Below are 23,286 nucleotides of genomic sequence, written 5' to 3' on the forward strand. Positions count from 1 at the left end.
AACAGCAAGAATCATGTTAGAATCTTTTTCCGGACTGCATCTTCCTCCTCAACACTCCAACACATCCTATTCTAGTCCTGCCACAGGCTTATCCTATCCCAGCAAGAGACAGAACCACCCATGAAAGCCATCAGCTACCCTTCCAGAACCCTTCAATTCCTGCCTCTTTCTCCCACTACTCATTGTACCCTGAACAACACTTCACCTCAGTCTATCTGCCAGGGTGTGAGAATGCGTGCGCACGCGTGTGTGTGTGTGTGTGTGTGTGTCCACATACTAGCTCACTGAACATTTCGTCCAAAAGCTATTACACATTTTCATTCTTTTTTCTGTGCCTGCTGATGACTCAGTGTCCCTTAATATCTGGTGAGCTGTCTCCTTCAGTCAAAGCAGTCACGGGTGCTTGTGTGAAAGTGAGTGTTTGTTTTCTATTTCAGAAGATGAAGCTCATCCAAAGCTTAATATTTTAGCAGTCTCCCTTTCTTCTACACAATATCTTTTCTGAGTTAACTCCTGACAGAGTGCAAATTTCTCCCTAGGGTCAATTCATTCTCAGCATCATCATATGTACTTTTCAGCCAGATTATAATATGATGCTAATCTCTCTCACTTGATACAAAAATTTGAAATGAAAACACACTTAAGGAAAATAATGACATATTCCTGGATCTCACACAAAATCCACATAGCATTCTCTTGGATTAAGTGAGAGCAATAAATGTATCATTCCAGTTGGCATCACATCCACACAAAAAACTGTATGCTGCAGCTAAGTGACACCAATAAATATGTTACTGTGGCTTGTATCATATGAACTACAAATAACTCTGTTCTCACACACATGAAAAAGGCCACTTTCCATCTGACTGACTGCAAATAACTGCAATACATACTCTTTCCTCAAATATACATAAAGGATGGAAACCATTAACAAAAATAGGAAAGGCAATCATTCATTCTTAGCTGACTGGTGTTGTAACATAGCATTACTGAGCTTATCGAGATGAGGATTTGGAGGAAAAATTCAGAGTTTAATTGGAGTACATATGTTATTTCCTTTCGAGTCTGTCCTTATACATGGTTCTTTTGTGGATTCAAGAAATTGACTCATAGTAATCCAAGAGTTGACACCTGGCAACCACTACAATTATGCTTTGGCCACAAGGAGCTTCTAATATAATTTCTTCTATTGTACAGTCATGTAAATGATTGTATTGGAGCCAAGGTTTAATTAAAATAAACATATTAAGCAGTTAATATTCCAACAAGTGGATTGTAAAGAATTGTCAATAAATATTGTAACTTATCTTTTGTATTATTGTTGTCTAGGGGTTTTGCCCAAGAGGTCAAGGTCATATTTTCAGAACTAGGAGAATGAAACAATGCCTCATAATGCTTTAAAACTGACTTACTTCTTTCTGGGTAATGCTGATGTATTTCCATCCTTGACCTTGAACTGGCTCTCATAAAACATTGAAACAATACATTCCTTTAAGATGGATAATTAGAAGACATGTGTTTACCAAATTATAATTAGAAATCATGTTTTCACAAAAGGTTGAGTGTGTCAATAAATTTTACAGAGAAAAATTAAGGATTTAATATTCTTTGTTTATTCATATTAATTTTTGCTATCTACAAAATTTCATAAAAATTTTTATAGCATACAATTTTTTAAAAGTATTTTGTTCTTTTAATTATGAACATTTTTGATTGAGCAAGTTACAGAGTACATTTTATTGTTGATTAGTAATTACTCATTGCATTTTCATGTTGACTTTCTGGATATTTTTAAGGGATAAATTTCATACAACAAGCAGCATGACCAAAATTTGTTATTTAAATTTGGCAGCCTTGTTTTAACTGAATACAAACTTGTACCTACATTATTCTTACTTATTACCAATCACGATTTTGACGGATGACATGAAGTGTTTAGTGTCAATACACAGGCAATCTACAAGTGTTCCAAATAATATTAAATTCTGAATGTTACATGTGGAAAGAGTTAGTAAAAATGTAATCATATAATAACATACTCATGATACAGTGTATCAGATAATACATGAAAGCTGTGCATCATATACTCCTAATTTAAAGTCTAGGGGTATTATATAGGAAGCTAATGGTGACCATATTTACCTGATTATAAGATGATATAATGTAATTAGATAGGTAAAAATTCTACTCACAAAGCAGCGGCATGAGAACACAGACATTAAAAAAAAGTTTTGCTTATGCAAGCTTTCAAGTTAGTGGCTCCTTCTTCTGGCAGAAAGGTTGAAGGGGAAGTAAGATGGGTGAAGGGAAAGGAACTGGAAAGATTTAGGAAAAGGGATAGAGTTCAGAAAAATCACCCAGAACCATGGGTCAGGGGAGGCTTACCGGGCAGGATGAGAAGGAAAGACGGAAATACTGACTGTTGGTGACTTTTCTGATCTCTACTTCTTTTCCTAAACCTCTCCAGTTCCTTTCCCTTAACCCCTCTTCTTCCCCTTCAACCCCTCTGCCAGAAGAAGGAGCCCTGGCTTCATAAGCTTGCATACGAGAAACTTTTTAAATGTGTGTGTGTGTTATTCTACCGCCGCTTGGTGAGTAGATTTTTTATCTATACAATTACATTACACTGTCAGAAATTGATTATTTTTGATTATAGATGACACTTTCCCCCAAATTTGTCATTCGAAGAATGATGCAGGCTATCTCATATTATCAGATTAAACAATTGTTGCTAAGGGTCAACCTTTTCAACATTGTTTAATAGATCAATATAGGGGTATGTTACATTTGAAGATGAAGATTTGACTTTTGAGGTTTCGTGCAAATTTATTTTGAATAATCCTGAAGGAAAGGGCATATCAACCAATACTTCCAACTGAATAGGGTTGATTTTTCCCAATACGCTGAAAGTGCTCGATGCAGTATCGACCTTGCTCAAAGAATCACGTGACATTTGACTCACGATGATAGTGCAAGGGATATGGGAGAAACTATGAACTAGCCACTACAAAATCTATTGTTCTGGTTAATAACTGACAACTTTAAGAAACACAGGAGGAAATAACATTAAATTCTATCATTTAACAAACTTTTGTTGTATTTGAACAAGTTAGTAATAAAAGTTCTCATACATCTATGTATACCATATATGTATATTTATGCAGCTTTTTATGTAAAGATAATATTAAAAGGGGAAATCTTGTCCTTCAAAAACCATTACTTGATTCTGAAATGAAGCCAACATTTTATTTGGTTGTGAGACACTAATGATTTACTAAGTGGTTTGCAAATGAGAAATTTAGTTACTGTACACATATCAGAATACTGGAGAAAGTTATTACCAGCTTTTAATCAGCTTTAGAACAAGATGATGACATGCAGATGAAACAAGAAGGAAGATTAATCAAGAATGAAATGTCTAACAAACAAAATCAATCACATTAAATTGACTGTAATTGTTGTTGCAAGAGTTAATTACATCGGAAAGACTCCATGTGGAGATAGTACAAATACATGTCACTAGATCGCAGGATGATCAAAGTTCGACAATTGGACGGAATAGTGATTGTGATCTCTTATTTATTTGTCACTACTATTACATGTGACTGCAGCCTACAAAATATTGCCATGTTTCACTGTTGCTCAAGCACAGCACTACCAAAAGTTGGAGGGAGAACAGTGACCCAGCTTGGCTGAGAACTATGATGAGTGTGGGAGGGGAGTGTTCAGTAGGCATAGACTTCATAACGCAGTCAACCATGGGAATGTATAGAGTGTACACTGGCTTTTTATGGACATTTACCTTGTTTTAACTGCAGTCTGCCTGACCTCAGAATCGAATTGACATTTAAAATTGGACAAATACGCAACAGTGGCATACACTACAAGTCTAGATGGGGGCCACTGGCATACTTGCGTGTGTTGTGCAGCTATGTTGTCGATGCTCACCGTGACATGTGATGGGAATGATTGGGAGTGTGTCAGCTGCTAGTTCTACACAGTCAATGAGAGAGCGGTGGACAGATGAGTGTAGAAGCAAAAGCTGCTACGTGTTTAGAAACAAACGCTATGTTCTCAGATCCCGTAGTAACCACAACCTCAGAAACTGCAACATATTCAGAAGAAACAGCCAAATGTTTGTGACAAAAGAGGTACAAGTTTCACAACTTTCGTGTTAGGATGATGATGGTTTAAAATAGTGGTATCACAAAAAAATTCTCTCTGTGTACTTTAACTCTCCTTGTACTATCAAAATATAGACAATCAGTAAATGGCATAAATTTGGGAAAGGTGTAATGTTAACTTTTTAGACAGATCCCTTACATCAACAAAAGTTTGTAATTTTGATTAGTCAGAATATGTTAAAAATAAATTTTGCTCAAAGAGCCTCTTAAAAAGGAGGAGCTCGTCTCACACTCTAGTACCACCCCCCCCCCCCCCCCCCACCCCGTTAAAGTAAAGTGTGCTTTCACAGAAATGGACAGATGCTGAGAGTTTTGATCAACGCTTATTAGGATGGCTGGCCGGCCTAAGTGACCACTGTCTTTTCCTCTTCTTCGCAGATCCCCCCTCCTTCCACCATTTTTTTTTTTTTTTTTTATACATATTAGCACATTTAAAGTTGGAAATGAACTTGACTGGTAGGAAGCAACACTTTTCAGAGGAATACTATTAGCACAAGAAAGGGGTAACCAGTGGAATGTTAAAATTATTTGGGAAGTTGCTGGAGCTTGAAGAACCTAGGAATGGCTGGAAGTCCTCCCAAGTACAGGTGGAACTTACTGATCCATAGTGATCAAAGAACAATTTCTTGCAGCACAGAAGGCTTACAAGAATTTACAAGTGGTGAGGGAATGGGAATATGTGTGTATGTGTGTGTGTGTGTGTGTGTGTGTGTGTGTGTGTGTGTGTGTGGGTGGGTGGGTGGGTGGGTGTGCGTGCGTGCGTTTGGAAATCTGAACAATCCCTCTGGTGTCTGTAGGCACATGTTCCAGATTTGTGGTGCACATGATTGATCGACAGACCTCCCATTAGAATGCTGAGCTTTCAGCTAGCTGGAGGTAGTGTTTGATGAAAGACTGACTTGGTGTCAATTAAATTAGATCTGGTTCTCTGAAAGCATGAAATATTTTGATTCTGGTGTAGCTCTCGATCTAAATAAGTTTTAATAGCTAGCCTGCTCAGCATTTTTTGAGATTTCTGTGGCAGTTTCATTAAAACAGTTGCAGGCAGTGTACTGACTGTTAGCAGTGCATGCTGTCTAGTTCAGCAGTGGAGTCTAGAAATCTTTCAGAACGTGGTTGAACTGCTACATGGTATTTATCTTCTTGATGTTGCACTATTGTTAATTTTAACCCTGCCTTGGGGGTCCAAGCAGGGCTGGCGATCCTTATTACTGAAGACAGTTTTATAAAGTGTACAGGTGCCGATAACTGACCTGTGTCCACTGATAAACATTTCCTGGCTAACCAGTGGTCCTACATGTCACATATTTTTTCTAGAGTGCCATCCATCACAAGGAGATTTAGGATTCTGACCATGGCTGTGTGTACGAGTTTCCACAGAGATGTAAGTAGCTTCTGAGCTACCACTCTTTTTCTTGTGCAGGTAAACTCTTTCTCTCTCACTCACTCTCTCTCTCTCTCTCTCTCTCTCTCTCTCTCTCTCTCACTCACTCACTCACTCTCTCTCTCTCTCTCTCTCTCTCACACACACACACACACACACACACACACACACAAAACTGCACAATCATTCAAACTAACAAAACCGCAGTCTCTGTGCCCTACATCAGAAACAGTTGACACTTTCCTTTCCTCATTTTTGTCTACTGTTCACATTCAGGAATGAACACTTTCATTGCAATGCTTCCAACAAAACACTAAAGATCTAATCATCACATGTCTAAGCAAGTCAGTATCCATGTTTGTTTGTCAAGTTCTAATCAACACTAAACTTACTTGCTGGTGTGGGAGTGATTAAGTTTATACAGGGTAACATAAAAATGGGAAATATTTTTTTGAAAACTAAGAAAATCACAAGGAATCGTACAAAAAACTTTTATTTCAGAAACTACACCATTTCCTTTATGAAATGGTTATGTAAATTATCAATTTTCAGTAAATGTGTTCTACTGATGCAACATCTCAACTAAAAAACCATAAATTTAATCTTCAGTTGATGTTTTAATGCATTCAAAGTCCTCAACCAAAACGTAAAAATTTAATGTTTGAGACAGCCCAACAAAAAGAAAGTCATAATTTGGCTGGAAGCCACAGAATGTCATTCAACCATATGATACTATGGTTACTGCACAATTTCTTGTACAGCAAATGGATCAACTTGATTCAGGTTCCACATCTGTAGTATAGGTTTTGAATGAAATGTATGAAAAAAAATCATCACTGAATATGTAAAATAAGGGAAAGGCAACATCACCTACGGAAGATTGATGAGTGGAGCACAGAAGCATGTAACACAGAACAGAATTCACACTAGCTTTCGAGCACTAACTAGTGCTAATGCTGTTTTCTGTTCAATGTTTATGTGCTCCACACATTGATCCACTATAGATGAGTGCATGCCTTTCTGTTTTTTACATCCTGCTCAATTCAGGGATTTCCATTATTGTTAAACACCAGTGGATAAATAACCCTGGAGGCTGAAACCAGCTGTTGTTTTTTAAATAAAAAGAAAAGAGCAGCTGGTGCTGGCATTTTATTCCAAATTATAGCACAGCTGCCATCAATTACTTTACAGTGTACGAAGTCAAACCATCCTGTCGAAACCATGCACTGAGCAGTTGAGGAATCACACATAAGTCAGCTACAACAAAATACTGCAACATCTCAACATACCAATCTGGAACCTCACTCAATGTCAGTCTACGGACCTTTTAAAAAAGGGGGGAGGGATAATTCAGTGACATAATGTGATGTAACTGCATACCACGTCTTCACTTTGCAGCTGTCTAAAGAGTATTCATTAAAGGCAGTAATAATAGTTCTGCTGGTTCACATAATCTGAGAGATGAAAATGAGCCTTATCTGACAACCACACATTTTAAAGAAACTGATTTGAGAATCATAACTGGGGATTGTTCCATTTCAGTTCTGGCATTCTCAGCAACTTCTATTAATGGAAGAGGACATGGAAAATTAAGTGAATGCTCCCAAGACAGTTTGATCGCAGTACCTTGTTTATGAACTGAATGCCATGGGCTCTGCCCCAATGACAAGCCTAAAGACTTTATATTCTGGAGCATATACGTTCTTTTGGCACCCTATTGGTTTCCTTCTCAGAGTTGATCTAGTGACTTCCGAGTTTTGAATCAACATTTCACACCATGTATCAACACTAAAGGACACATCAAATTCCCCTTTTTTGCCTTCACACTATCGTTGTGAAAGTGTGCTTTTCACCATTCTGCTGCTCTGTGATTACTACGTGGTTAGATTATCTGCAGACCATACTGCCTGTTGAGAGTGTTACCATCTGTTTTGGACTGCCAAAATGGATTCCAAATTTCTTACTTTTTTGTGATGTATTTCAATCACTAGTAACTGAAGGGATTCAACAGTGGAAAGATCAAGATATAAGCTCTGGATGTTAACTGCATTTTATTTGTTAGTGAAATGGATGCAAGATTCCATGTCAAATGGTCTAGGTGTCCCTATTTGACCATTTCAGATTTCATACAAAATTTTTTTGTAGGTTAGCAAAAAGACCAAAGATATACAAATTTCTAGCAAGCAAACATCAAAATGCCCACAACAATGCAACTTTTATAACTGTCACAAATGTTTTGTAAATACAATGATCTCTTTTCAAACAATGTCTATACGATTCAAACACACAATTACTAAAGCACAATAGCCTGGAGCTGAAAACACATATGCCACAACACAGTCTTCATTAGTCAGGAGTATAACAGACAGTTGGTAAATGATGCAACCTGTTACATCATTAACAGCCGCAGAGTTCACAAGATTCAACATAGATAAAATAACATCACAGGTAGTATTTGGTTTGTTGAGTATTAATACCTTAAAAAATGTGTCTGAGAGACAACTCTGATTAAAAAAAAAAACTATTTGGAAAGTTGCACAACTTATGTAGGTAATGTCTGGTGGCATCATGCAGCTAGCACAGAAAGATTTAACAGAAAGATTTAATGTTTACGACAAGCAACTATTAAAATTTAAAAGAAAAGCACAAAGATTGTACACTCTAATGCAACAGTTATTAACAGCCCAGCCGAACAGAATTTTTTGGCACACTAACCTGGAAGTACTCAGCAAATGTCTCCAGCTTTGTACAAAGCTTTTGCATGACTTTGATAGCACTTGGTAGAAACTCTTGGGAGGAATGTCGACATGCATTGGTAAAACCCACAGGGAGACTCATTGTTTCAGCTGGCTTTATTGGCCAAGTTTTTACTCCGCCACCATATAAATGTTCCAATTTTCCCACGTAGTCATGCAGGAGAAATAGCAGTGTCCTGATATCAAGATGGTCCTTCTGTGAATAGAAAATGCTGTTTTCACTTACCACAAATGAGACATATTTTAATATAAACAAAATCATATAATCATACGAAAAAGTGTGGATGTTTTTGATAACTTTGAAGTAATACAGACATATTAATATTTTTATTGAGAGTAAACAAGAGGTGCTAGTTATTTTTTATGGTTCTGTGCCTCAATCTATACAAACAGAACCCTTTAGGATCACTTTGTTGCCTGTCTGACTGTTAAGAACCCTTTACATCAGGAACGGAAACCTTTTTCTCGGGAATGGGTACACATATCAAGATTAAATTTATGTCACATATTAAGGTCTAGAGAAACTTTGTGTTAAAAAATTTTGAGATGCTACCTAAAATCAAGAATACAGTAACCAGAATTGTGGCATGGCCAGGAGATGCTGGCCAGCTTGCCAAGGGCGTCAATGGTGAGTCACCAAAAACCACAAAGGACAACTACAGCAACAGATGAACAACAGGAGAACATGACAGAATGACAAATCCAGAATGGAACCCAAATCAGGACCCTTAAAAGTAGCAATATTAAGAACCAAGCAACACTGCGTATAATGAACAAACAAGAGTGCAGACAGAACACAACTGAGATCTTGGGCCCTGCACAGCAAGCTTTATTTCTCGGCCATGTGTGCCGATAGGCTGGCATGTGGGGTGTGGCTCACACCCAACACTGAGGCAGTGACAGCAGTCCTCACAAATATTAGGAGTGCCAGCTAGTGGCTGGTGGCTGCCGTCTACGTCCATGTGTTCAGGTGGCCTCTTGAAAGGTCCTTGTGTTCAGGCGGCCTTTTGAACTCATTGGGCTGGTATAGCAGAATGAACTTTGGCAAGAAGCAAGGTTTCACATACATGTAAAGGAAAAAAAAATCTGAAAATTGTTAATTTGTAATTATATCACATGAAAAAATATATTTTTTGTCATTTTTTATCTGTAGGTCTGTCTGTCTGTCTGTCTGTTTTTCTTTCTTTCTTTCAAGACCCCCTTTGTCTGGAACAGGTTGGCATATCCAGTTCAAATTTATGGCACATACTGAAGTCTCATTCGTCAAAACCTACACATTTACATCTACGTGATTACTCTGCTATTCACAATTAAGTGCCTGGCAGAGGGTTCAATGAACCAACTTCAAGCTATCTCTCTACCGTTCCACTCTTGAACGGTGTGTGGGAAAAACGAGCACTTAAATTTTTCTGTGTGAACCCTGATTTCTCTTATTTTATCATGAAGATTCTTTCTCCCTATGTAGGTGAGTGCCGACAGAATGTTTTCGCAATTGGAGGAGAAAATTGGTAATTGAAATTTCATGAGAAGATCCCGTCGCAACAAAAAATGCTTTTGTTTTAATGATTACCATTCCAATTCAAGTATCATGCCTGTGACACTATCTCCCCTATTTCGCAATAATACAAAATGAGCTGCCCTTCTTTGAACTTTTTCAATGACATTTGTCAGTCCCACCTGATGTGGATCCCACAGCGCACAGCAATAGTCCAGAGTAGGGCGGACAAGCATGGTGTAAGAGTCTCTTTAGTACACCTGTTGCACCTTCTAAGTGTTCTTCAGGGACAGATGAACTTAATAAAACTGTTAGATCCTGGGGTTCTAAGCTAGGCCACAAAAGAGAGAAACTGGAAGAATACTGTAGTGGTAAGATTCAAACAGTGTAAATTCACCGTAAAGAACAGATGAGAAAGGTTGGATATGACTGCTGAGGGAGGCACAAACAAATAGAAGAGCGGTGCACCAGACTTAAATTGTACCTAGACAACTGATTAATTCAGATGCAGCTGCAATGTATGGCAGAGAATGAAGATCTGAAAGTTAAGTGTACTGAAGGGTTGAAAAAAGTTACATGAAATAGAGAGCAGCGTACCAGTGCATCAGTGTCTGGGTCATGTATTGGTAAGTGTGTGGCGGTGAAGTGTGTTCTAGCTAAAATGTAAGATTTTTTGTAAGTTTGACCCAGCAGAATCTTTCATCCCGAAGATTTTCTGAAAGGTTTTTGAGATGTCTTACCAGTTATTGGAATGAAAAGAAGATATTGTTTATCAAGATCATCTGCACTGCAAAGCTTACATGTGGGGAGTAGCAGTTGCAAGGGGTTGTCAAACAGTTAAGAAGCTTGAAGTTAACTTTGTCTTGAAGTATTGGTTAAAGGAATGTCAGCAGCCTATACTTAAGTTACATTTCAACACTAAGGAGTCCAATGGCATTGTTGTCCTATAACGGGTCACAATTTGTTTCTGTGCAATATCAGAACTGATGGAAAGATGTGACATGAAATCTGTTGTGTTTGGATTTCTGGGCACTTTCTGCAGAGTAACATTAGTGAAATAATAGTGAAGAAATTAAACAGTTTATGCAATAACACAGTGTACATGTGGACAAAAAAACGACAGTTTCCTGTTTAAAAACACACTTTCTCCCTGGTGAAAATGCACTATACCCCATGGGAAAGTACATTTTTTTTCGCATTAAGTGACAATACACTTTCTCTCGAAGCTGTAAACTTATCAATCTTTCAAATGGTGAAGGTTTTATACACTGGTATAGAACTTCCAGGCACCTTAGGGAAAAAACACAAAACAATATGTTTTGGAAAGATCTTTGCAGCACTGCAACATTTACTCTGCACATTTTCACACTACAGAAGTATAAACAGGAATTACGCCAAGCGAGCAATAGGAATTCTACCAAATTCAGCACAGTAGCTACCGAAGCAACTGAACTTAAGACTGTGATGCACTTTTGTCAGCCAATCATAGCCTATGTCACGTGATTTCACCAGCCAATGACAGCAGAAATTTAGAGCATAGGACACATGATGTAGTCATCCAAAGCAACTTCATTGTTACGTAGCATGAATGCACAAATAGGTATAGTTAATGGCTAAAATAAATATACATACAGCGCAGCTACAAGGAAAACTAAGCTTTCACGTATAACATTGGTCATCAAAAATTTTTTGCTTTGCAGCTGCTATACTGCTGGTAGGTCCCGGATTACTTGTAATGTCTTTACACTGTACCTTTGACAGCAATATTGATGTCTTTACAGAGGTACTAGACAGAACAGTGTCTCACTTTCAGACCTATAATCAATATAAAATTTTACCTTTGTGGACATTAACACTGACATCAAGGTTACAACGACAAACCACTTACACTTGCTTCATTTCCTCAGGTCACATAATATGTTTCCCACAGACAACAAGTCAACAAGACAGCTATGATGTCTGGTCAATGTTATAACAAATGTAGAAAGAAATATGTATGAAATAGGTCTTTTTAATACTGGGTATTTATCAGGTCATGAAGGGATTTGGTTAAAATTGCCGACAAAAAATCCCATACAGCAATGTGAATAAACCAAGAAAAATAGAATTATTTATGATTCCCATATAAATGCTTTCAGATCACAGCTCTGTATGATAAAACGATCCAACTTCCTGTCTCATTTTACAAATGTTGCTGAAGCTTTTGAAAATTTTGTCAATCTTGTTTCTAATATCCTTAATACGTGCTGCCCTTAAGAATTAAAAAGATACATGGGGAAAGCAGCCAAAAGTAATCACAGAAGTTTACACTGATGGTTCACACCTGGCCCCAAGAAATAAGAACACAGGTTATCAATCTCTCTAACAAATCAAGGAACAGTAAAGAAGTTAACTTCAAGCACCTTCAACTAAGGAAAAGATAGAGATCAGATATTAAAATACAGAAATGAATGGGAAACGATAACTATATTCAGCAATCACAAAATAAATGCGAGGCTGCTTGGGAGTCATCAAAGCAGAACTAGGTAATACTAATAGATCCACTTGTGACGCTACCAACATCACGCCCAATGAAATGAACAACTTCTTTCTTAATTCTAGTACCAAAGGACACCCAACTCAACAAAATGACAACTATAACTCAGGTATTAATATGCATTTAAAAAAAAAAAAAAAAAAAAAAAAGAAAGAAAGAAAGAAAGAAAGAAAGAAAAAAGGGTTATTCACATTGCACAACGAACCTGCTCCATCCTCATTCAAGTGGGTACAAATTGTTGTTACCGAAGTTCCAGCAGCTATAGCAAAATTCAGCAATTAAAAACCTGAATACTTGTATGGTCTGTCAAATATTGTCATTAAAAAGATAGCAGACATTATACTACGACTGCTCTGTGTACTAATGAATTGGTTTGTTTTGAGTTGTTCTTTTCCAGCCTGCTTAAAGCTAACAGTAGTTATCCCTCTACACAAAAAAGAAGCCAAGTCATGTGTTGATAACTACCATTTTATTTCTCTTGTACGATACTTTCTAAAATAGGAACATTGCATGTACCAACAAATTTACAAACATTTCACCTGCAATGGAATATTGACGAACACTCATTATGGCTTCAGGGTAAATTCATCTACACTAAAAGCTGTTGAAACTGTTGTTTTCATCTGTTAATGCCCTACTGAATGACATAAGCAAGGCATTTGACTATGTGAATCATTGGATTCTAGTAGATAATGGATTTCAAGATATAGAACTCACCCTTATAGAATCTTATCTTGACAATAGGAAGCAGGAGGTACAATGTAATGGTTTCAAGAGATGTGCCTCAAGGTTCCACACTGGGACCCTTGTTGTTTATAATAATCTATATTAATGACCTACCTAGCATCATGCCATGTAAATCTGTCCTGTACGCTGATGATACCACTTTCATTGCAGCTGGAAACAACATAGAGTGTCTAAAGTAACAAAGCAAAGCCATCTTAAGAATTTCTAGTAACAGGTTTACAGACAATGAACTAACTGTAAATCAAAATAAAACTGAAAAGGTCACTTTTAATTAATGCGATACCAGTAATGCTAGTTAAACTTCGTGGTGTACATTTGGATTCCAAATTAACTTGGAATCTCCACACAGATTCTATATGGACTGAATTATCAAAAGTTATATACCTGTTACATAAACTTCGCGCATGTGTAAGTGAAAATATTATGCTAAGCTCCTAGTATGCACCTTTTCATAGTCACATGACATACTGCATACTGCTTAGGGCCAACCCCACTGTGGCGAAACGAGCTTTAATGTATCATAAAAAGGCTATCAGATGAGTAGCAGGCCACTTTGACTGTCAAAGGAAGATCTAAAATTCTAGCTTACAGTCATTGTATGTTAGTACACAAATCTAGATGACTTAACTTTCTTCTTTATTTTTATATGTATCATTATGTACTATTCAATTTGTGCAAATTATTAACATCAATTGCATGCAAAATAATCAAAGACGAAATAAATAAATATGTAGGAAGTAGAATTTCCTATCGTTAGAGAACTGGCGTTGAACATAGGAAGATGATAGCTATGAAAAGGTTGAAAATGAAAAGTGGTAGGAGAAAAAGAAGACATTATGAGAAAGTCAGTTCCGTCAGCTTGGAAATGGGAGACTCAATTTTGGTAAATACTTAAGAGAAATCCAAGCAAATAAAGGTTAAAATAAAGAAATTCCAGGTAATTTATTTTGATCCATTTCAGGTAGCAAGCAAGACACCTGACAATGCCTTGATGTTGAAATATCCCCGATAAGGGGAAAATTTGGGCTCAGAAACATTATACACTTGAAGAATTAAATAAAGAGAGAGTTCGAATTCCTAGAAAATATGCCACTCGATAGTTGATAAATACTTAGCAAGTATGGGATTGTCGAGATCGTATCAAATTTCATTCCTTTTCCTGATCAGCAATCTTTTTTCTTTTACTGCCCTATGTATGCTTATATGGGAGATATTTCAATTCTTGTATTATCTCAAGGGCTAGTTTATGTGCAGTATTATGAGACAAGAGGGTGTAAGTTGTGTTGACAACTGGATGTGACTTAACGAGTTTGCCATGATAGTTAAATTTAGTATTTGGTTGAAGAAGAGGACATGAGAGGTATGTGAATTTTCTTTCAGACATTGCAGAAGCAGTAGTAACACTGTCAACGTGTGAAGGTTTATGATAGGATGGAGCTTCAAGTAGCTTGGATGGCCTACGATGACTATACTCCTAATACTGTGCTGCCGTTTGATAGATTTTTACTGGTTGCAAGTATAGTTGCTCCATGAGTTACTTCTTTTCAGGTATCCTTTGCACTTAAGACAACAATGAACTGACAATTCAATTCATGCTTAAATTACTATGAGTATAATGTTTCTGTCGTTGTCTTATAGGATAGGGATTGGTAGGTAATGGTTAGTTCAGTATGATCTTTGCACAGTAAAACCACACTGTGTGAAGGTGAAAGATGATAACGATGAGAATGTAAAATTGGATAAGAAGGAAAGCAGGGATATTATCTTCTTTTAATGATGCTAAGGAGGGAGTAAGTCAGCGATTTTGATACCCAGGAGGCCACCGAGAAGATTCCTGGAACAATACATTTAACTAGCACAGTCAGGGACCTTAGCTCTTGTTGCATTGATTCATGAGAGTACATATTGTGCATAGGTAGGGTGTAATTCAGTGGCAATGGAATGAAGTGACAGACCAGAAAAGAACTGCCAAGTGGAACGTCATTATAGAATGATCGCTTGTAAAGCAAAGCTAGGGCTGTAGCGTAAGTGATATTTGATGTGTAGGCTACTATGGAAGATTGGTAACAGATCATGAGCAGGGTAACGGAAACTTGGCCTAACAATTTGCCTTTCACCTATCGGGCAGCTCTGAAAAAAGCAGATCATGTTTTTCTTTCTTCTAGAAACTATATTTAATAGGCTTTGTCTTTCTACTGCTTTGGTGAACCTGAATTAATCACTACTACATTTTAGAACATTAATTATCTAACATACGATTGCTTCTGAATTTTGCATAGTAATCTAAATGAGAAGGAATATTTCAGGAGTCTTATTTATGTAACAGCAGTAGTTATGAAATAGTTATCATGTTGTCTATGTATGTACTGTAGTAAAAAGACATTAAATGTTGTGTGTTATGTTTGTCACTCAATTTGTTTGAGAAACATTTCTGAGGATCTGAGTAAAGTGAAGTGCTGATAAAAATGTCGAGTGTTAGCTTGTAGCTGAACTTGGATGTATGGCATATTTAAGCTCTAAAAGGAAAACTAACTCACATGGATTAAGACTAAAGTGTATGTTGTAGGATTTGACTTGTTTAACATCACCTATGTGGAATTTGTAGCAAACAATTATGTAGTATGAGTTGATGTAGTGAAGAGTTGACTTGTACTGCCGAAGAACATGATTTCTGAAATGAAATCGTCTACTGAAGATGCAACCAGACAGTTACAGCAAACACTAAAGTTTTTTCAAGGATGTTCTTCACCAGAAAGGGATCATTTCCAGGCTTATTTTACAGTAAATGTTAAATGAATATTGTAGGGATAGCAACTGATGTGTGAATGAACTCAATGACTACGATTTCACTCCAAACAGAAAAATGTGGAAAAACTGTAAGTAACAAAATCAAAAGATTACAGGACACACCGGTAAGGACATTTCTAAAATATGGTTATGTTTAAGACTGATTCTGTTGCTATTTATTATTCTTTGTTTTCTTTTACTGTTTGCCAGTCAATTTTTGAGGAATCCATTGAGAGGAGATTGTCATCTGAAGCCATTTGATTGTAATTATTGTCATCTGTAGCCATCTGATTGTAATTACTTGTATGGATATGTATGTTTTTATGTATGTAAAAGTAGGGTGAGTCTGGTCATGAGGTTTTCTATGAGTCATTGGATTGGAATCATTGCAAATTTCTCCCTTAAACAATGGCATTAATTTTGTTTTCTCTTCTCTTTAACAGATTTTGGTTTATGAAAGTTTCATTATCAAGAGAGTCATTACTGCAGAGCCAAGGATTTGCAAAGGAACTAGCCTCATCTATTCAAAAGCTAATTATAAGTTTCTCCAGAATGAAATTTTCGCTCTAAGTGGAGTTTGCACTGATATGAAATTTCCTGGCAGATTAAAAATGTGTGCCAGACTGAGACTTGAACGAAGACTTTCATCTTTCATGGGCAAGTGTTCTACCGACTTATCTGCCATGGATACATTTTTATAGCAATGTTGGTAATCTTTAGGTGCTTCATCTGGAGATGCAGCAGACAATTTATTCTCACTTATTGTTAGAAAAGATCAGCTTCAGGAACTAATACAGATTTGTGTTTTGTTTGGTTCTCAATCAATGTGCTCACACTGATGAAACTGAGAGTGGCTGGATGGATTGGGGGGGAGGGGGGGGGGGGGGAATGTAGTATATCACATTTTGTTCACTTCCAGTTAAGAAAAGAGACTAATAATGGCAAGGTCACCAGATTAAACAACAATTGAAAATAATTTCTATAACTCATGAACACAATTGTTATTTAAATGAGTTAAATTTGTATAATTTGCAATTCAATGATATAGTGTACAATGGAAATTTCTTATTTATTCAAAACCTCCAACTGTGAAGAGACAAATATCTGTCAATGGTGGTAGCAGAGAGCTTTCATTTTGGCAGAAAACCAGAGCATCACAGATGCTCATAGGCACTTGCAGAATACCTAGGGAGACCTGGCAATGAACAAAAGCATGGTGAGTCATTGGGCAAGACATCTGTCATCACTGCAACAAGGTCCAAAAACATGTCCAATCTCCCGCGTGCAGACCGGCCACACACAGCTGTGACTTCCGCAATGTTGGAACATGCAGACAATCTCATTCAGGGTGACTGACAGATCACAATCAAACACCTCACTGCACAATTGCATGTCTCTGATGGCAGTGCTGGTATACTCGTCCACTTGTTGGGGTTCTCAAAGGTGTGTGTGCACTGGCTTCCTCACTGCCTAAACAGAAGGTCATAAAGAGCAATGAACGACCACCTGTGCAAAACTACTTGTGCAGTACAAGGCTGATGGTAACAACTGTTTGTTGATAATCATCACAGGTGATGAAACATGGGCTCATCACTTCAAACCAGAAACAAAACAGCAATCCACACCACCTCTCCTCCGAAGAAAAAATTCAAAGCTGAACTCTCAGCTGGTAAAGTCAGGCAATGGTCTTCCTGGACTCAGAAAGGGTTATACTGTTTGGTGGCCTCCCTCATGGTACAATAATCAACACTGAAATATGTTGTGCCACCCTTGGAAAACTGAAGAAATGTCTTCAGCGTGTTCGTCACCACAAAAATGCAAACAAACTTCTCCTTCTTCTTGAAAACACAAGACATCATACAAGTCAGCGCATGCAGGAGAAGCTCAGAAAACTTCAATGGACTGTTCTTCCTTGTCCCCTGTACAGCCCGGATGTCCAGCCTTCCGACTTACATCTTTTTGGCACAATGAAGGATGCACTCCATAGGACGCAATGCATGGGTAATGGGGGAGGTTACTGATGTTGAGTAGATGAGGGGTACAATGGGGGAAAATTGACTCTTCCGGTCAGGTGGCATAAATTCGGCACTTTTAAAGGAGATTATGTTGAAAAATAAGATTCTGCAGCCAAAAGAGTGGGGAATAATATGGTTTATTAGAATCCTCAATAAAACTAACCTGATTTTAGAAAAAAAAAGTGTTTCGTTACATATTGAGTGCCCCTCATAATATCAGCCTCTGTCTCACCGAGTCATCTAGTATGAACAGAAAAATGACAGTTATATATGTATAATGAAGTGAGTAAGATATCCTTCAATACAATGAAGCAAACTATGGCTAAATGTAAAACTAATTTGGTACACAAACAAAATGAAACTGAATGTAATATACAAACAAGTTACACCCAACTGACTTACTGATGTGGTCTCATCTGTATTTAGAGGTCGACACAGCAAAACAAGAACATCGACATCTAGTTCTCGCAGGAAGTGATGCCTCATATCGACTGACAGTGTACCCGAAGAAGTGATGTTTGATGCAGCAGCTGGGGCTACTTCTTCTTCCACTTCTGGTTCATCCTCCTCCTCTGCTGCCTCATTGCTTTTCTTTGAGGCTTTACGCTTTCTGCCTCTCTTCCCAGGTGGTTTTTTCCTACATATGTACAAAAGATTAAAACATTAATGTGTATTTGAAACACATAAGCCTGTACAGACATCACAACACATAAATATGGAAAGCATAGATTGATACCCAGCAAACTCAGAAGGTGTTGAATCACAGACTGGCACAATGAAAACGAAAGCTAGAAATATTCAGCTATCTGAGTAAATCTTTCATCAAACCTAGAAAACTCACACACATTCACAATTCACAAACACATGCCTTAGCAACTGGAGATGACAGTGGCCATGTGCATGTGAGTTTTCCTTGCATGAATCTGCGCGAGTTTTCTATGTCTGAAGAAGAAATTAATCTAAACAAGCAATGTAAAATCCAGGATGGAATGTAACAATATTATGAAAAGGAAAGTTGCTACTCACCATACAGCAGAGATGCTGAGTTGCAGATAGGCACAACAAAAAAGACTGTCACAAATAAAGCTTTTGGCCAATAAGGCCTTCGTCTAAAATAGACACACACACACACACACACACACACACACACACACACACACACACACACACAACTGCAGTCTCAGGCAACTGTAGCCATACTGTGAGCAGCAGCACCAGTGCTCGCTGGGAGTGGCAACTGGGTGGAGGTAACGAGGAGTCTGGGGCAAGGAGGGGGAGAGATAGTAGGGTAGGGATGGCGGAGAGTGCAGTGTTGCTGGGGAGCATGCAGGGATGAGGTGGAGAGAGGGTAGGGCAGCTATGTGCAGTTGAGAGGTTAGACAGAGGGCAGGGGAGAGATATGAGGGAAAGGAGAGAAGTAAAAGATGAGGTGGGTGGTGGAATGACGGTTGTGTAGTGCTGGAATGGGAACAGGGAAGGGGCTGGATGGGTGAGGACAATGACTATTGAAGGTTGAGGCAAGGAGGGTTATGGGAACGTAGGATATACTGCAGGTAAAGTTCACACCTGCGCAGTTCGAAAAAGCTGGTGTTGGTGGGAAGGATCCATATGGTACAGGCTGTGAAGCAGTCATTGAAATGAAGGATGTCATGTTTGGCAGCAAGCTCAGCAATAGAGTGGTCATCTTGTTGGTTGTCATGCCCACATAGAACGCAGCACTGTGGTTGCAGCATAGCTTGTAGATCACATGACTGCTTTCACAGCATGATGAGAGGTAGTCGACTACCTCTCATTGTGCCCTGAAATAAGAAATGTCCTGCCCACTATCCTTCCCAGCCTTCTCACTGTGGTATTCCACCATCCACTGAATGTACACAATACACTCATCCATCCCTACACAACCCCTGCTCCCAAACCCTTACCCCATGGCTCATACTCCTGTAACAGACCTAGATGCAACATCTGTCCTACCACCACCACCACCACCACCACCACCTACACCAGTCCGGTCACTAACATCACCTATCCCGTCAAAAGCAGGTCTACCAGTGAATCCAGTCATGTGACTACAAGTTAAGCTGCAACCACTATGCTGCATTCTATGTGGGCGCGGCAACTAGTAAGCTGTCTGTTCACATGAACAGCCACCGACAAACAAATGGACCACCCTGTTGCTGAGCATGCTGCCAAACATGACATCCTTTGTTGCAGCTACTGCTTCACAGCTTGTGCTATATGGATCCTTCCCACCAACACCAGCTTTTCTGAATTGCACAGGTGGGAACTTTTCCTGCAATGTATCATACATTCTCATAACCCTCCTGGCCCCAACCTTCCCCCCCCTCCTCACCTCTCCCATTCCCTCCGTCTAACCTCCCGACTGCACACAGCTGCCCTACCCTCTCTCCACCCCATCCCTGCAGCTCCCCAGCCGCATTGCACTCTCCGCCACCCCTTCCCTACTATTTGTCCCCTTCCCCACCCCAGTCTCCTCCTTACAGCCACCCCGTCACCACTCCCATCATGCACTGGTGCTGCTGCTCCCAGTGTGGCTACAGTCGCCTGAGACTGCAGTCGTGTGTGTGTGTGTGTGTGTGTGTGTGTGTGTGTGTGTGTGTGTGTGTAGTCCATTTTAGACGAAGGCCTTACTGGCCACAAGCTTTATTTGTGACAGTACTTTTGTTGCATCTATCTGTGACTCAGCATCTCCACTATATGAAGGAATTAATCTAGGATTTTCCACTGTTTGTCTGTATAAATATTTTATGATTAGAATATTACTGTATTTACCTGATTATAAGACGAGGTTTTTTCCCAAATCCATCATTTGAAAAATACAGGTAATTTTATATTCACGGAGTAAACTATTGCTGCTGACATTAACACTTTAACATTGTTTGATGGAGTACATAGGCATTGTCTTTATGTTTATAGATGAAGGTTTGGCTATTGAGGTCACATGTAGATTTATTTTGAAGAATTCGGAAGGGCAAGGCTGGGTAAGTGATATTCGTTTACGAACAGGCTCAAGACTTCCCAGTATGTTGAAATGCTCATACAGTACTGATACTGAACAATCACGTGACATTTGACTTGCATGGTGCTACTGCAAGGGACACAAGGAACTATACACTAGCCACTACAACAATCTATTGCTCTGCTTGAAATGTGACAGGTTTGTGAAGCACTTGATTCAGTAATTTATTTGATTTTAAGAAACTATATTGATTTACTAAGTGGGTTGAAAGCGAAGAATTTGGTTGCTGTTCAAGTACCAGAAAACTGGATAAAAATTTTACCAGTTTTTAATCAGCTTTACAACATGATCGTGAAATTCAAATGAAACAAGAAGAAAAATTAATCCACAATAAAATGTCTAACAAACAAAATAAATCATATTAAACTATAATTGTTATCATGAGAATAAATTACAGCAGCAAGAGCCATCGTGGAGATACTGCCAACAGACATCATTAGATGGTGGGACGAGCAAAGTTTGAGAATTAGAATGAATTGAGATTGCGATCTTTTATTAACATATTAGTTTCTTTTGTTACAAACTACTTGCACACTAGAAGATATTGCAATGCGTGTTTTACAGCTGCTGAAGCACAGCACTACAGAGGGGAAACAGTGACACCAAGCTGGTTGAGGACTATGTGAGTGCAAAGATTGGAGTAATGAACAAGCAGCAAATTATGTCATGTTGCCAACAAGGGAATCTATATCACATACTTTGGCTTTTTAGGAACATCTACCACATTTAAACTGGAGTTTGCCTGAATCCATTTGTAGCTGAAATTGAAATTACTAAAACTGGGCAAATACTCAACTATAATACTCAATTCTGCAGCAGACAGTAAAAGTCTACATAGGGGCCAGTGGTGTATTTATGTGTTTCATGCTGCAATGTTGTTGATGCTCACTGAGACATGATGGGAATGAAAGGAGGTGTGTCAGCTGCTAGTCCTATGCAGTCAATGATACAGTGGGTTACAGATGATATGTTTGAAAGCAAGAGACATTGTTACATTCTCATGTCAGCATAGAAATGCAATCCAATATGCATCCAGATAAAAACAGCTGTTTCTCCAGTCCCACGATAACCACAACCTCAGAAATTGCAACATACTCAGAAGAAACAGCCAAATATTTATGACAATGAAGATATAAATTTCACTTATCTGCTATTAGGATTATGATTAAAAATAGTGATACTTCAGACAAGACAACATTAGTAAGTGAACAACATACAAAAGAAAACTGTGCGCAAATTAATGCAAACCATTTCTTTTCATATATTTTATTAATCCTTGTATTATCAAAATGTAGACAATCAATAAATGGCATAATTTAAAATAAGTATAATGTTAACTTTTTTGGCAGATATTTCAACTCAGTAAAACAGTTGGTAATTTTGCTTGGTCAGAATATGTTAAAAATAAATTTTTCTCAAGAAGCCTCTTGAAAAAAAGGGGTGTTGTCTGATAATTAGGGTCATCTTATACTCGAGTAAATACGGTAATCTTTATGTAACACTAACTTATTTTTTCTGCAAACTTTTTGTCAAAGCACACTATCTAATGTTCCTAACAAGCAAATTCGTGCATTTGTCACTGAAGAGGGTGTTAAGAAAAGGATGACACAAAACAATTCAGAATACAATTAAAATATTACCCATCACGAGCTGGCTTTTTGCTAATTTGAGTAACAGGCTGTGTGGCATAGAACTGGCATGGCGGAGGTTCATAGCCCTCTGGAGCTCTTAACATCAGCACAGCCAAGCGATGTTCCAGATCAACCACCTGACGCAAGCGCACCATGACCTGTTGTAGACAAACTGATTTCAGAGCAATAATTATTCCTGCATTATTTCTAATGACACTATTTTTGTAATATAACATTGGGAAATCCAGGATGGAATAATGACAATATTATGATTTATGCTCACAGTCCTTCCTTGGCAGCCAGACGGTGCTCTGGTGTGTGTGTGTGTCTGTGTGTTTGTGTGTCTGTGTGTGTGTTTGTGTGTGTAAGAAGGCCTGTTTGGCCAGAAGCTGCTACTCACACCCAAACCTCCAGATGTCAGACACTCAGATCGCTACCAAACGTTGTATGTTGATGGAGTCTCAACCAAACCACCGATTTAGTTCCTGTTGTGTGCTGAACATGCGTAAATGGTAATTAAAAGGAACACCAGAACTACGGAGAATACGAAAAGCGTATCTGTGAGCAACTGATTTGATCTCGCATAGGTGAGTTGATTCAACATCAGATCATCGTACCAAAGGTTCTGTGTTCAAACCCCACTGATTACAATTTTTATAAACTGTTTACACATGAAACTGTTACATGGGAGAAAATTTTCCTGACATGTAAAAG

General features: G+C 38.2%; 1 protein-coding gene across 2 annotated transcripts in view; it reads right to left on the bottom strand.

The window, feature by feature from the left end:
• Positions 1 to 23,286, bottom strand: part of LOC126419312 (Fanconi anemia group D2 protein) — a 206,839-nt gene that overhangs the window by 49,637 nt on the left and 133,916 nt on the right. For both annotated transcript variants that reach the window (XM_050086492.1, XM_050086493.1), the window contains exons 16-18: positions 22,582 to 22,730; positions 18,307 to 18,541; positions 8,284 to 8,520 (exon numbers count right to left, since the gene is read on the bottom strand). In XM_050086492.1, coding sequence (XP_049942449.1) covers positions 8,284 to 8,520; positions 18,307 to 18,541; positions 22,582 to 22,730 — 621 coding nt within the window. The remainder of the gene's footprint in view (positions 1 to 8,283; positions 8,521 to 18,306; positions 18,542 to 22,581; positions 22,731 to 23,286) is intronic.

Source organism: Schistocerca serialis, chromosome 9 (genome assembly GCF_023864345.2).
Source record: "Schistocerca serialis cubense isolate TAMUIC-IGC-003099 chromosome 9, iqSchSeri2.2, whole genome shotgun sequence".
Taxonomy (NCBI): domain Eukaryota; kingdom Metazoa; phylum Arthropoda; class Insecta; order Orthoptera; family Acrididae; genus Schistocerca; species Schistocerca serialis.